Here is a 16,430-nt window from a genome sequence, read left to right on the forward strand (position 1 = left end):
TTCCTCTGCTAACTTGAGCGTCAGAGTACTAACGTGTCTGAAGGCACCTTTCGTTCCACCGTAAAGACTCATCGCCATCATACCGGAGCACTATCCGCCACCGTTCCTCTTATCCATCCTTATCGGACAGATCAACCTCTAACCGACACTTTCGATTAAAAGTATATTTGTTGTTTGACATACGTTGATATCTGATACCAATATATATAATTATTAGTGTCAGTGTCATGTCCGTATATTAACTGCTTGGAAACCGTAGAAATTGTTAGAGTAAAATTGGTCATTAGTTTCATAATTGTAAGTGCTGAAACTATGGATTGATCACACCTAGTAGCTGTCCAGGTTGTCATAGTGAGGTGCTACACTGACACATATGCCATGCATGTCTGACAGAATGACACTTCACCATCTAGTATTGTTGTTAAATTCTATCAGTCGGTGGTTAATGGAATTATTATCATTTTTCTTAAAAAAAAAAACTTCTTTTTTTTTTTCTCTCACTTCTCCTTAAACTTTCTCTCTCTTTCCCACTTGGCCTCACTATTAATCTCCTTTTGTCTATAAAGCTGATAACCTCACATCACTGCTTCATCCCTTCAATCTTCAAACCCTTTTAAAATATATTTCTAAAAAGAAATATTAAACTTAGTGATTCCTTTTGAAGTTAGTGGCTTTGCATGTGATCAGGAATCACTTGGTTTAACTTTATAATCTTAATCACTACCAGCCATATATCTTAAACTCCTTTATAACATCCCTTTTAATTCTCTATATACTTGTATAACTCTTCTTCCTCTTTTGTATGCTTAAGCATAATCATTTATTTTCCAAAATCAGAATTGTTACTTAGATACTTCATACACCAAAATGGGTGAGGAAGCAAAACAGGTAACATAACTTTCTGAATTCTTTTTGAAATTATTTCTCACTTAGTTGAGTTATAATAGAGTCTACACTACATCGTTCATGAGGTGTCAGCTCAGTGATAAAATTTTGATCATATAATTATTTCGAACCAAGTTTAAATCATGATTATAAATTGCGGTTACGCTGCAAACCTTTACACCATAAAAAAGGCCGCTGATGCGGTCTAATGGTTGTGATGTTGTTGCAGAGATCTCAAAATCTTTTATATTGCAACCGCAATTGCGATTGCAGACAACAATTTAGACAATGGTTCAAAATTCCATGACAAGAGTTATAAAATGGTCATTAATGACACTAGTTCTACATTCGTGAGTTGTAAAATGGTCATTAGTGAGTTTACATTAGTTCTGTCATGGTTACTTCATTCTTTTTTGATTGAGTATAGGAACAACCAGAGGTTGAGGAGAAGCAAGAGGAGAAGAAAGAAGAAAAACCAGCAGAGGAAAAGAAGGAGGAAAGCAAAGAGGAAAAGCCAGAAGAAGAGAAAAAGGAAGAGCCTAAACCACCAGAACCATGTGTACTTTTTGTGGATTTGCATTGTGTTGGATGTGCAAAGAAGATTCAAAGATCTATAATGAAAATGAGAGGTACATGTTTTGTTACATTTTTGTCTTTTTTAGTATTTTGTTACCAATTGTCATGCATGCATCATGTGTACTCATTTTCTTTTGTGTTTATCTTTCTTTTAACAGGAGTTGAGGGAGTAGTTGTTGACATGGCTAAAAATGAAGTTACCATAAAAGGTATAGTGGAGCCTCAAACTATATGCAATACAATTACCAAGAAAACAAAGAGAAGAGCAAATGTTATATCTCCATTGCCTCCAGCAGAAGGAGAACCTGTCCCTGAAGTTGTTAATTCTCAGGTATCACAACATTTTCCTCTTTTGTTTTTAAGAGATCATATAAAAAAAAAGGGAAAGCTGGTTTCCCATAAACAATTATAGCGTAAGTGTTTATTTGTGAAGCACCGACGCAGATACCGGACAAGACCCTAATACATATGTTTGTCGATCATAATTTGAGAAAATGAATTAATGAAATGTAATTTTACATGTGTCAGTGTCGGACAGTACACATACTATTAGTCAGCACTGATATATAAGCTATTTTTATAACAAAAATAAAATCATCTTGTTTTCATATAAGCTATCCTCAAAAGCGTATGAAAATAAGCTGAAAAGAATTTATGGACGTGTCATAAGTTGTTTCGATAAACTCTCATAAGTAGCCTTTATTTCAGTTTATAAATTTTGATTAGTCAATTCAAACATGTCCTTAATCCACAATGGGAATTTGTTGGTGTTTCAGGTTAGTGGACCAGAGACAGTGGAACTTAATGTGAACATGCACTGTGAGGCTTGTGCTGAGCAACTCAAAAGAAAGATACTCCAAATGAGAGGTATACTTTGTTTCTTCTTGATTTCAATATAATTGTTATAATAATTTTACTTCTTATTGAGAAAAGGACATGTAGAGATAAAAGGGGAAGAAATAGACAGTTACTTTCTAAATGATTAAATTCTTTTGTGTCAATTGAAGTTTTTATGATTGTGACAAATTAACCTGCATGAAAAGAAAAATAAATTAATGACTAAATATTACAAAGGGATCCAATTAAAGGATGAACCATCGATCCTGAATTTGGGCATGTCCATCTTTTCATGTTTTGTATCATCATATTGCCAAGTCAGCATTAATTGATGGTGGACCCTCTCATTGTGGCATTCATTTGAACAAATTGGTTGGTGATTGTGTAATGTGGGCCCCATGGTCCATGTTCTCTGCATGAGATTGTACCTCAAAAAGTAAGAGAAATAGTAAGGGGGAGGGAAAAGGTTATCATAATCTAATTTTGGCAACAAACACTGATTAAACATTAAACAACTTTATGAATCATCCATGTCATTCACCTAACCATGGTCATGTCCGTTTGACCATGAATCAAATGCTTAAGACAAAATAGTGTACTATAATTAAAATCAATGCCATATTTATTTGCATTAATTAATGTAAAAACTTGTATTGATTAATGTAGGAGTTCAAACAGCAGTAACAGAGTTTAGCACAGGGAAAGTAACTGTGACAGGAACAATGGATGCAAACAAGCTAGTGGATTATGTCTATAGAAGAACCAAAAAACAAGCAAAAATAGTTCCTAAACCAGAACCTGAACCAGAAAAGAAAGAAGAAGAAAGCAAAGAAGGTGAAAAACATGCAGCAGAAGAAGAAGCTAAACCAGAAGAGAACAAGAAAGAAGAAGAGAAACCAACAGAGGAACCAAAGAAAGAAGAGGGGGGTGAGAATAAAGAAGAAAAGGGGGGTGAAGAAAGTAAAGAAGAAACCAAGAAAGAAGAGAGTGGTGCTACTGCTGTGGTTAATATTGATGAAGAAGGAATGAAGAGAATGATGTATTATTATCAATATCCTCCACTTTATGTGATTGAACGTACTCCACCACCTCAACTATTCAGTGATGAAAATCCTAATGCATGCTGCATTTCATAAAGTCATCATATGAATAATAGAGAGAACAATATGGTAATTTTTTGGAGTTTTGTTGGTGGAATATGGAGAGGAAAAAATGTGTCTAAATGGAATCATCATATGATGATAATGAGTTGATTAATGATATATCGTTCAGTCTTCTTTTTTATGTATGTACGATATATTATTATTATATACTAGTCATAGATCAATGTTGTACAAATGCACCATAAAAAAAATGTTGTACAAATGCTTGTGAAATATGAGTATCCTCAAGTTGCTTTTCATGGATCTGGATTCGCTGCGGTAATGATACTACGCGCGCGGATTTGCTAATTGAACGATTAAAATTACATGTTTACCGATTCAATATTATACCGTCTCGATGATCGATTTTGATTGAGCGGTTGAGACCAGTAACTAATCATAGCATTCTCTAATTCTGACTTTGTATCATTCAAATACAAACTTAACCTATGTCGTAATTTAGGTCAGTAGTGACAAGGGGTCAATTTCGGGAGGGAATCTTTCTCCCGTTTTCTTTGTTAATTTAATTAATATTTATCAATTTCATAGATTGGTTATTGGCATGTGATTTTCAAAATGATGTATTAGATGACTGACAAAATCCATGATTGAAAAAAAAACAATACTACCTGCCACTACCACACAAGAGCCTCACATGTTTTTGGCTAAATACACATTAGTACTCACTTCTCTGAAATAAAAATTGGAGTGGTAATTGTACCAACAAAAAAAAAAAAAAATTGGAGTGATAATAAATTTATCAAAAAAATTAATAACCTTTATAAAAAAAAAAAGTATGACTTTTTATAGTTTTCTTTTTTTACTTATGTTTAAAGGTGTTGACTGACAAAATCCATGATTGAAAAAAAAAACAATACTACCTGCCACTACCACATTCAAGAGCCTCACATGTTTTTGGCTAAATACCTATGAAGCCCGGATACTCCAAAATGGTGCCGTACCCGTGTCGGATACGTATCGGATACCGATACTCCGCGGATACTCCCGGATACGTATCCCAGAAGTATCCGAATGATTTAATTTAATTTTTATTTAAAAATATATTGGATACCTTAAGGATACGTTAAGGATACTCCCGGATACGTATCCCAGAAGTATCCGAATGATTTAATTTAATTTTTATTTAAAATTTTTATTTGTATTTTGATCACAAGTATTAATTTTTGTAAATTGGGATCATTATATTGGCCATTACTTGAAAAGGGTGACTATCTTCATACTACCTTAGTATCATCATAGTGCAGGTTGTTTATATGGTATGTTTTGGTTTAAAGGATATCTTAGTTGGTGAATGGTCCATTGTATTTTGACTTGGTGTAATTAGTTTTAAGATTTCACGCTATTTATTTTTTGTGCGTTTATGTCTAATATATATATATATATATATATATATATATATATATATATATATATATATATATATATATATTAAAAAAAATTGTAAACGTATCCAAGCCGTATCGTATCCTAAATTTGAAATTTTTGACGTATTCGCGTACCCGTATCGTATCGTACCCGTATCCGTATCCGTATCGGGGCTTCATAGCTAAATACACATTAGTACTCACTTCTCTGAAATAAAAATTGGAGTGGTAATTGTACCAACAAAAAAAAAATTGGAGTGATAATAAATTTATCAAAAAAATTAATAACCTTTATAAAAAAAAAAGTATGACTTTTTATAGTTTTCTTTTTTTACTTATGTTTAAAGGTGTAAGCAATTTAGTTCATTCATCAAAATACTACCTCGTTCGTGAGCATAGCTCAGTTGGTATGGACAATGCATAAAATATGCAAGGTCCGAGGTTCAAACCCCGGCCACCACAAAAAAAAATACTTTTTATAAACATCCATCAAATCCATCAAAATCAATAAAAGGCATAAGTATTGACTTAAATAGTTTTTTGTTGCATCAAAAATAGTAAACCTTCAACTATGGTGCAAATTTGAAAATATGACTAAATTGATTGATATTTTACCATTTAACAAACTAAATTCTAATTTCACAAATTTATGAAACAATATATTTTTTGAATCATAACAGACCTATTTATAGTCATGTGTTTTGTGTCTGATGTGGTTCATACAATGATATTCGTACAATAAACGTCAGACATTATTAGATTAGACAACATACATATAGACATAGATGCATATCCAAGATAGTCCTCATTATTAGGGGAAGGTATGGAAATTTCCTTCAAGGATGCATGGAAAAAGCATGCATAGTTTCGGTTTCAAAATTTCATCCAAGTCAAGGGGAAGGTATGCAGTTTCATTGTCACTTTTCAATTGCCTAAACCACTCGAAAATCCTTCATCATGGTGTACAAACCACGTAGGGAGAGCAACCCTTACTTGCGCACAAACTTAAATAAAAATAATTAGACGCACATACACCAAATTATATATTATTAACTTATTTAAAAAATATATTTTGTTTAATTCCTTTTTCTTTTACATTTATTCACTTATGTGTGTGCTTAAAACATTTACATTTGAGTTTGTGACTAGGTAAGAATTGATCACATATAAATTGTTTGTTGGATACCTTAGATCTTGTATAGGACAACCCAGTACTATTGTAAAAATTTCAAATGTAATAGTTATCTTTAACCTCGTATGTTTCACCTCTTATATATGCTTGGTTCAAGGTAGGACACAAAGTAACATTTGTAGTGTAATCTAATTTTTACCATATGCGTCTTATACAAATATTAAATATTCCTAATTAAAGATACGATGCGGATTTATTAATTGGTCGACTAAAATTATGTGTTTACCAATTCAATATTATACAGCCTCGAATATTTGTTTAATTAAACCGGACAGTTGAGATCAATAACTAATCCTAACAGTTGAGATCAGATACAAACTTAACCTCTGTCGTAATGAGCCTAGCAAAGGGAGAGGGTCAATTTCAAGAGGGAATCTATCTCCTTTTTTATTGCTTTTCTTTATTAATTTAATGTTTATTAATTTCATATATTGGTTATTGGCATGTGATTTCGAAAATGATGTATTAGATGACTGACAAAATCCATGATTGAAAGAAAAAAAACCTACCTGTTAGTACCTCATCCAAGAGCATCACATTTTTTGTGTGGCTAAATTCACAATAGTACCGGCTTCTCTGAAATGAAAATTGGGCTCATAAAAATTGGGGGTAAGATGGATTATAAGAATTTTTTAAATTCAATCTATATTGTTATAATATTTTTTAAATTAAAACTATATTAATTATAAGTATTAGTTTATCAAAACCCACTTGGGTTGGCCTGGTGGCATTGACTTGAGACCTGAGAGTTTGCTCCTCCTTGAGGTCTCGGGTTCGATTCTTCTAGTACCAAAGTTTATCAAAACCCACTTGGGTTGGCCTGGTGGTATTGACTTGAGACCTGAGAGTTTGCTCCTCCTTGAGGTCGAGGTCTCGGGTTCGATTTATCAAAACCCACTTGGGTTGGTCTGGTGGTATTGACTTGAGACCTGAGAGTTTGCTCCTCCTTGAGGTCGAGGTCTCGGGTTCGATTCTTCTAATACCAATTTAGGTGGGGTAATTTAGCTTCTTTAAAAAATTGCTCTTTCAAAAAATTTGAAAAATGTCTCCATTTTTCTATATATATTCCCACTCCAAAGCCCTTCTTTCCTCTACCTCAAAACTTACAAAGAAAGCCTTAATGTTTGAAATTGTAAGCAATTTAGTTCAACCATCAAAATATTTTTATAAACTTCCGTCAAAATCAATAAAAGGTATAAGTATTTTTGCTGCATCAAAATAAGTATTGAAACCTTAAACTATGGTGCAAATTTGAAAATATGATTAGATTGATTGACATTTTACGATTTAATAAGACTAAGAAAATATGATTAAATCGATTGACATTTTACGATTTAACAGACTAATTCCTATTTAACAAATTTAATAAACTATATTGACCAACATAATATACTTTATTTTTGTGAATCATAAAAGACATTTTTTTTTAAATAGACGAAAAGACAAAAAATCATCGAAACTTACTCATACAAATACAAGGGTTGGAGTTAGAATCTCGGGTATGACATCCGGTCTAACAATTTCAAAATTTTCCCTGTTGAAATAGAATTTGTGAACTATAAAAGACCTATTTAGTCATATGTTTTGTGTTCATACATTGATATGCTCGCAATAGGCGTCATACATTATTAGATTAGACAACATACATATAGACATAGATGCATCTAAGATGGTCCCCATTATAGTTGAAATGATGAAAAAAAATCAACTATGGCGGAAATTTCCTTCGAGGATCCAAGCAAAAAGCATTGTTTGCGTTTCAAATATCATCAAAGCCAAGGGGAAGGAGTATGCAGTTTCTTTGTCACTTTGCAATTGCCTAAGACCACTAGAAAATCCTTCATTAGAGTGTAAAAACCACGTAGGGGTGTTTACTTGATACCTTAGATCTTGTACACGACAACTCAATACTACGTTAAAATTTCACAAGTAATAGTTACCCTTAACCTCGTAAGGTTCACCTCTTATATATGTTTGGTTTAAGGTCTACCGCAAATTGCACAATTGAAACTAGAAGATCCAAATTGAACAAGGAACAAATTTGAGGTCAAAAGTGCATTTCAGTTTAAAAAAATTCATAAAATTAAATATTGTTTCATGTATGAACTTTGATAACACATTGCACATGCCATAAACACGATTGGGGTGACCCGTTTGATGATCCTGATCCTTTAACTAGTTGGATTTGGATCATTTGCTCCCTTCCTACACTCCCCGCATATTTTATGTCTCTATCTATCTCATCGTCACCTCTTCGTTTTTTTTGTCCGTTCACAAAACCACAACTGTAGTTCTCCCAATAGGAGGTGATCCAACCAAATCCCTAGTTGATAATCGATTCCCCTAAATTATCGATTTCAGCTGACACACTAGCTAAATAACAATATGTTATATCATGTTTCGCAACACATGTGTTTCCTGTGGTTTTTGTATCTAGGTTTCATCTTGGATCAAATGAAACGACAATTGCATGTGCATGGCATTAGCATCGATGGTTAGTTAGTACCTAAAGCGTCCATTTTGCATAATAAAAAAATCTTCAAGAAGGCACAATGATCATGTCCTAATGCAATTCTCCTAAGGTTAATTAATCAATTAGTTGTCCAAATTCCAAACTCTTATCAATTCAATAGTAATATCTTCTTTCGTAAGGAAAACAACCCACATGGGAGCCAATCTCCAAAACTTTCCCATTTCCAATATGAAAATAAATAAATAAAGGAGAATACAATGTACTCACTAGTCACTACTCACTTTTTATTTACTAACATAGGGTTGCTGACACACCTTTTTGGTCATCCATGTCACACCACGCACATCCACATAAGATATCAATTTCCTTAATCATAAGCAATTAGGGATGACTTAATTATCTTAAATAGGTTTGTAAAACTTAATTAGGTCCCTTTCAACAACAAAAAAAAGAACAATTAGAGCTTTATTTATATCTATTATAAATTTTTTAAGGCTTGATTTTTTTTTTGTTGAAGAAGTTAAATTAGTGCATCAAATTAGCACCAAAAAGAATCGAATCTAATAGACTTGACTTATTTAAAAGTTTGATCTTAGTATATTTAAAAGTTTTTCATCCAGTTAAGTATATTGAATGGCAAGTTGAAACACTAACTTAAACAAAAAAATTGCATGATAAAACTTTTCAAAAATTGTATTGATAAAAAAATAATTAAATAGAACTGAATTGACTTTTCAAAAAGTTTAAGCCTTATTAATTTCTTTTGAAAAGAAATGATCCGACTCTAAAGGCGACATAACCTCATATCATAAAGGAAAAATGTAAAGATAAAGAAAAAGAGAGAATACCGGGAAAGGCTTCTTTTTAAGAGAATCTAATGAATTTTATGAGACAAACCGGGGCATGATCCATATCATGAATAAAGACTTTATATAAGGCTTGGAGATACATCCATAAGGACCAACCAAAAACATATTGATCAGCCAAATAAATCAGAATGGCCAACATGCAAATTGTCCCAGCTTACAAGAATAATGTGGAGGCACAATATGTTGAAATGATGGTACCCTTGTATTCTTATGGCTGTGAGAAGAAAATAAAGAAAACCTTATCCACTCTCAAAGGTAAATTTAACATTCATTTAATTTGTTGATAGTTTCAAAGACATGGATAATTTGAAATATAAACAGTCACATGAAATTAGGCATAAGCTTTTATCTTTGTCAACTTTTTAGTAAACTGTTTCTCAACATACACGTACATATCTAACCAATCAATAGTGGTTTTTCGCTTACATGTTTATGTTCTATATGATTCCATGTAAAAGAACAGAAATGTTAAAGTACAAAATTTGTACTTCGAAAAAAATTCTATACATTGACAGATATCGATGTAAAGATCAAAAATATCAAATTGATTGTTACATCGGTTGCTAACATTTTTTGTGTTATCTGTCCGTTTTCTATGAAAAGCGAGAATCCTAGTAAACCAGAGTTCGATGGCGAGGTAAATACAACCTAATAACAACAAGTCGTTTAGCAGTTTTTTTTTTTTTAAATCGTCCTCTAAATATATCACAAACACATTTAATGATCAATTTAGCGATCAATTTTTTAAAGTCGCTAAAGAGACCAAATAATCACATTCACTAAATAGTAAGTTTTTGGTATATAAAATGTAGTATAAGTTGTTTCTAATAATTTTAGAGAAATAGGACAAATAAAACGTCTAAACTTTGCATACGCATGTTTTGAGGGCCCTATTAAAGTTGAAAATTGATTATCAATGTAAGATAAGTTGAATTAAATCAACCAAATAATTCCTGTTAATGTGTTTTTAATATGATCTTGTATAACTTTTTTACAAGTGATGACTACCATTGGTCCATCAGAAAAAACATATTACTATTGGTAATGACCAACTTTAGAGCACATTAATCACTTACGTCCATCTAAAAGAATAGATTCCGACTAATATTTGATTTTAATATTGACAATGAAACAATTTGTGGTAGATTTTATTTGCATTTTAGTTGAATATATATCCTCATCTTCAAATGGTGTGAATGAAAAAGAAAAATAGCATTGTTGTAAGGTCCAGAGTTCAAACCACAGACACCACAAAAAAAAATTGCGAATTTTATCAAATTCATCCCGGATATTATAAGAAAAGAGAGAGAGCTAAGCAATGTTATAATTTGTCTAAAAAAACTTTTAAAAAATAAGTATTCTAAAAAATGTTATAACTATGATTTGCAAAGTCAAACTTATTGTGTGAACCGGAAAATTTGAAGGTACAAAAGTCAAAATAAATGTTATAACTATTATCTCAAAGAGAAATGATATTTTGACAACCATTTTTTGACAACTTTTGGACAACTTTCTCTCTCATACTCACATGATGTTGTTATCCTCTCTCTTCATTTTTCTCTCTCCATTGTTTTTGACCAATAAGAAGTGAGAAAAACAAGGTTGCCAACAAAGTTGTCATCAAATGGATGTCAAAATATCATTACTCTATCTCAAATAGTTCTCCATGCTAAACAGTCCTATACCTTTTAATATAACATGACATCCGATTTAAGCCTCTAATATTGGGTCCAATTTCAATGGTTCATATATATCTACAACTTTTGGTGCTATGATGTTCACATATATATCTAAAACTTTTCGTGTAATGATTACTGTGCATTAAAAGTAAAGTTCGAGATATTTTTCCATGGTCACAAGACCAAATAAATAGCCTTTAGTCATACTCACATGAAGAGATTATTTTTAAATATTTAATTATTTTTTTATCAATTTTCTTTTTATCATTAAAAAATACTTGTTTATTTCACTACTACAAAATATCCCTTTAATAGCATTCATTTTAGCGTTTAATAGCGTTTGTGTGTGACCAAACACTATTAAAATACCGCTATAAAAAGCTAAAATTGTGGTAGTGTTTGTGTGTGACAAACACTATTTGTTTGGTCTTGTGACCATATTAGAATTTCTCGTAAAGTTCTCTCTGTAGAAAACTCTCCTACACACATCTAAAAGTAAAACAACCCTACCTTTGCTTAATTTTCTTCTAATATATTTTTTTTAGCTAAATAAATTGGTATGTTTGTGGCACTTTGGCAGGCATATACTCGATAAATGTGGACCATTGTCAACAAAAGGTGACGGTATGGGGAATTTGCAACAAATTTGATGTGTTACAAACAGTAAGAAGCAAGAGAAAAGATGCTTGCTTTTGGAAGCAAGAAGACAATGTTGAATTAGAAGAGATTTCACAACCACCCTCATCCTCTTCACCAATTCCATTACCAACCCTTCCTCACAAAGACTTTAAGCGTTCTTTATCTTTAACTAAGGTTCGGTCTCTAAGTTTGAAGGCATGGAAGAAGGTATTCACTAGAACATATTCTTTCTAAAAGAAAATGCGAATTAGAGGGAAAGGGGAAATTAGACTTAAATATGATTTTAGTCGCTACAAAATATCGATTTTCTGTTGGTTTTAAAATTTTTTATCCAATTTAGTCTCTACCTTTTAAAAAACAAACAAGAGTATTTTTAGTCTATCAGTAGAGACTTAAAGTATCTTGTTATCTTAAAAATGTGAGGATTAAAGTTGAATAAAGTTTTATTGAAATAAACTCAAAATTTCATAATTTTGTAGTGACTACATATATATTTAACCAATAATCATGTGGCTTCTAAAAATTGAGTATAATTTAGGAATGGTTGTGTTGTATATATTTTATTGTTCTAGCATTTTGGTTTCTCAATTATCTTTTGCACTGTTCCTTTTTACATGTAATGCAATTTGGCTTTCTTAATGAATCTGCTATCACAAAACCATGATGGTGTTTCTACTTTCTACAAATTAGAGCTAGTCTATGCTATGAAAATCAATCACTCATTATGCTACATTTGGATTATACTTGTTTGAGCCAAGCTTTGTTCTATTGAAGGTACATTTTGTTCTACTTCTTTTACCAATACCATTGTCCTATGTTATAGTGGACCTATCTGGAGATCTATATCTCCTACACTTTTCAATATTTTTGTTTCGGATAGGATAATTTGTCAGACACCATGTGATAAATATTTTGCTTTTGGCCTTTCATCTATAATATCTATTAGAATTTGTATTGGGTCTAATTCAATGGTTAAAAACAAGCTTGTAAGGTGAACAATATTTCTCTTATAAACACATTTCATATCATATTTTAGTTGATTTGGAACCCCTAACACTTTCATCATGCCCATAAACACATGTACATGTAGAGTTCGATAGAGGGCGGTTTAGTGAATATCATTGTCGAATTTGGGTGGAACCTCACTCTTCAAAGTTGCCTTACATGATGAGAGATTTTTTTTCTTCCATTTATAAACACATTTTCAAACAATATCTTGTGATGAGACTCTTAAATCTTAGTAATATCATAATTATGTTACATTTGAATTTGGTCTCTATGCTTTATGAATATCTTAGGCATATAAATTGTCTATATTCAAAATACCGTACAACCTCACCAACTAGATATTTTGGTTTTTGAATTAAGATTAGACAATTTATATTCTAATTTTATCAAATCAACTTTTAGATAAGACTCAAAATATAGTGCCTAAGACCATCCCCAATGGTGGTGTCTTTACCTGATGTCTTTACCAATTAAGACACCGTACCTAATAGGTACCCCCATTGGGGAATTTTTTTTTTGGGGTCTCTTAAGACCCCCAACTTTAAACGGGACCCGCACGCTTTTAATATTAAAAAATTAAAATGTAGTGATATAAAGTTATTGATAGTTGATTAGTGGTTCCCATTTAAGAACTTTGTGTGAGATCTGGGTTGGAGGGATTGAGTACTTATTAGGTACTACTATGAAAAAATGATAAAAGAGTGATGTGTACGTGTGGGACCCATTTAAGTACCCAAAAATGGGTGTCTCCATTGTGGATGCTCTAATCTTGACCCAATGGCCAAAATGTGTTTATAGCAGTTACTATAGCGTAGTTCAACTCCATCTAATCCAAAATCCAAATTATCATTAAAGTCAATTTGTTTTTTTTTTTTATGGCTTTAAAGTCAATTTGATAAATGTTACAATACAAGTCTTTATATTGTGTGCTTGACAACAGGGAAATCTGGACTCATTAAATTCCTTTTATAGAATCAATCTTTTAGATCCATGAATATCTACCAGTACCACCACAAACAAGTCAATAATCTTGGATGGGATCTCTCACCATTTTTCCCTTCTGCCAAAACCCATGTGTAGGACAGTAGGACAAAAACATGAGCTGACAGAATCATATTTCAAAAAGAAATTAGCCAAATCCCCCCAACCTGCCTGATAATCCAAAACAAGCATCTACCACATTTTCAAAACTTACAAACCACTCCAGTATTTTTTTTTTTCCCAATTAAATCAAGCCAGCTCATCTCCTCAAAAGCTATATGATTAGACCACACAATTAATGTCATACAAAACGTGATTAGGTTCAATAAAATTCTACATTTCCATGATGATTAGTGTATTAGTCACATGAAGTCAGTATATTGATTTATGCCACTAAAAAAGAGAAGTCAATAGATTGGACGGTCCAAATTTTAAGTTAAGTATTTTAGATATTTAAAATATTAAAATTTATATTAAAATTTGGATCATAACAACCACCAATGTGTTGACTGCGTGAATGCGTGCAATTTAGTAATAACAGAGAATCAAAATTTAATATACCGGAGTGAATATGAATCTACTATGTCTTTTGAAGCTTCAATAAAGTCAAATTACAAATTATTTGCATCTTATATTATATAATGATTATGGTAATTACCAAGTAAAAATCATACAATTATTATGTGCCTAAAAAAACTCACTGTACACACCAGAAAGTGCCAGAATTCTACTCCTTTTTGCCAACCTCTACTACTCCCTCCGTCCCATATTACTTGACCTAGTTGACTCCGTCACGTATGCCAATGCACAATTTTAAGCTTAAATTTCTTTAATAATCTAGTAGAAAAAATTAAGAAAATTTGATATTTTGAAAATATTAATCGAGACGAATCTAACAACATCTTATATGCTATATTTTGTTTTTATATATTAGTAGAAAAATAGAGTCAAAACATGTTACATGAATAGTGCAAATATTCTAAATAGGTCAAGTAATATGGGACGGAGGGAGTATTATGCTTTGTGGGGCCACACAATTCAACAAAAGATGCCACAAGCCAAACATTGTCAAGAACTTGTAACTACCACCAAAGTGATCAAATACAAAAAGAGTCTTATTATTTATAGGACCCTTATCTTACACCCTTTAGACTACTCTCTAATCTCTATATATCAGAAGTTCTGAGCCTTCAAAACTAAAAAATAAAAAGAAGAAGTTCTAAGCTAGAATCATGATAATGGTGGCGATTATGACGGAGATATTCGGAGAGTACACGGCGGTGCTGGCAAGGGCTACTGAGCGCTTCCTTTCACGAAGTGGTTTGAGTTTAGAAGGTTTTAGAAGTAGGAATTTTCATTTTGGTTCTTCAACCTCTTCTTCAGATTCATCTTCTTTTCTTGTATACTTTTGATCAATTTTGTGAGAAAAAGAAACTGAGTTTGTTTTTTCTTTTCCATCATGTTTTAGGATACTTATTTATTTCATAATAAATTTGTTTTGTGAAGAGAAGAAGTGATGAATGTTGAATAGCAGAGAGTATTTCTTTGTTAGATTCTTGCATTTGATGTGTAATTATGACACGTATTTTATTATTATATGGTCAATTTTCCCCTTACCTTGAATTATTTCTTCATGCAGAGTTTTCAAATTATCCAGAAAAAGTAAATAATAAGAATGGACTTTCAAAGCTTCGACCAATGCAAAAGGTTGAATTTGAATTAAAAGTCTTCATAAACTAAACTTGTTCTTAGTTTTTGCATCTATCATAATCAAAATTAACCGCATTTTTTTATTTATGCCTTTTTTTTTACTAAGAAAGAAAATCCTCTTCTTCTAATATGGTCATTTAACTACAAAAATTAGACTCTGACACTAATTTCTTTAACTAGCTAGCATACATGAAATTTAAGGTAAAGATCCTCTCCTCATCCTCCGCTTCATTTAAATCCTTAAATATATCTCTCTGGGATGGTTTCTATAAAATTTAATCTGCGATTGTAAGTAATTGCAGCCGCGATATAAAATTTTTAGAGGTCTTCACGTTAGTATTGCAGCCGTAAATATGTGGCTCATCGGCCATATTTGTCTGCATTTTGCCGCAATATCAAGGTTTACAACCCAGCTACAATCACATCCACCATTTTGATCTATGAATCTCTGCTTCTTTCAAACTCTTGTGTCCCATCTCAGTCCCTATATCACCGTTGCACCCTTTTCACAAAGTAATTCTTTTTTGTTTCAGAGAAATTAAACCATAAGTTCTTGGTGTATGGATAATGTGCTATAAACAATAATATATGAATTCAATTAGATAAGAATATACAGCAAAAATAATAATATTGAAAATTCAATTATATGGTATTGAAAATAGGACATTATCATGATCTCATCCACTAATTGTATTACTTATCAACATGTCAATTTCTCTAACGTTTTCTTTATTCTCTTCACATTACCCATCTATTGACTATATGCGACCCTATTTAATGGGATAAGACTTAGTTGTTGTTGTAATAACTCTCTATAAGGATTATACTATTGGAAAGGACATTCCCTTGTTACAGTTCATATACCTTCACAAAAAAGTGAAGCGTTGAAGATTCAATTATTAACTTGTGTCCCAATCCATGACTTTAATGTTTATCAAGCATGTGAAAACTGAAAATCCATTAATTCAAGTTATTTTCAATTACAGCATATATTGTCCTTGAGAAAATCAAAAACTCATCATGTTAATTTGGTACCACAAAAGTAGCTACCATG

The 16,430-nt window shown here is 31.7% G+C and overlaps 2 protein-coding genes across 2 annotated transcripts; both read left to right on the plus strand.

Moving 5' to 3' along the window:
* Positions 1 to 590: 590 nt before the first annotated feature.
* LOC146923060 (heavy metal-associated isoprenylated plant protein 9-like) lies at positions 591 to 3,700 on the plus strand. The gene is made up of 5 exons (XM_085715801.1): positions 591 to 888; positions 1,313 to 1,514; positions 1,620 to 1,792; positions 2,238 to 2,328; positions 2,965 to 3,700. The coding sequence occupies exons 1-5, from the start codon at positions 868 to 870 to the stop codon at positions 3,432 to 3,434; spliced, it is 957 nt and encodes a 318-aa protein (XP_085571927.1). The 5' UTR covers positions 591 to 867; the 3' UTR covers positions 3,435 to 3,700.
* Positions 3,701 to 9,377: 5,677 nt separating this feature from the next.
* On the plus strand, positions 9,378 to 12,034 carry LOC146923061 (Heavy metal transport/detoxification superfamily protein). Its single transcript, XM_085715803.1, has 2 exons — positions 9,378 to 9,614; positions 11,619 to 12,034. Exons 1-2 carry the CDS (start codon positions 9,488 to 9,490, stop codon positions 11,909 to 11,911), a joined length of 420 nt encoding a protein of 139 aa, XP_085571929.1. The 5' UTR covers positions 9,378 to 9,487; the 3' UTR covers positions 11,912 to 12,034.
* The last annotated feature ends 4,396 nt before the right edge of the window (positions 12,035 to 16,430 follow it).

The sequence above is a fragment of the Medicago sativa genome, chromosome 5 (assembly GCF_051527215.1).
Source record: "Medicago sativa cultivar Bolivia chromosome 5, Bolivia_mono, whole genome shotgun sequence".
NCBI classification, from domain to species: Eukaryota; Viridiplantae; Streptophyta; class Magnoliopsida; order Fabales; family Fabaceae; genus Medicago; species Medicago sativa.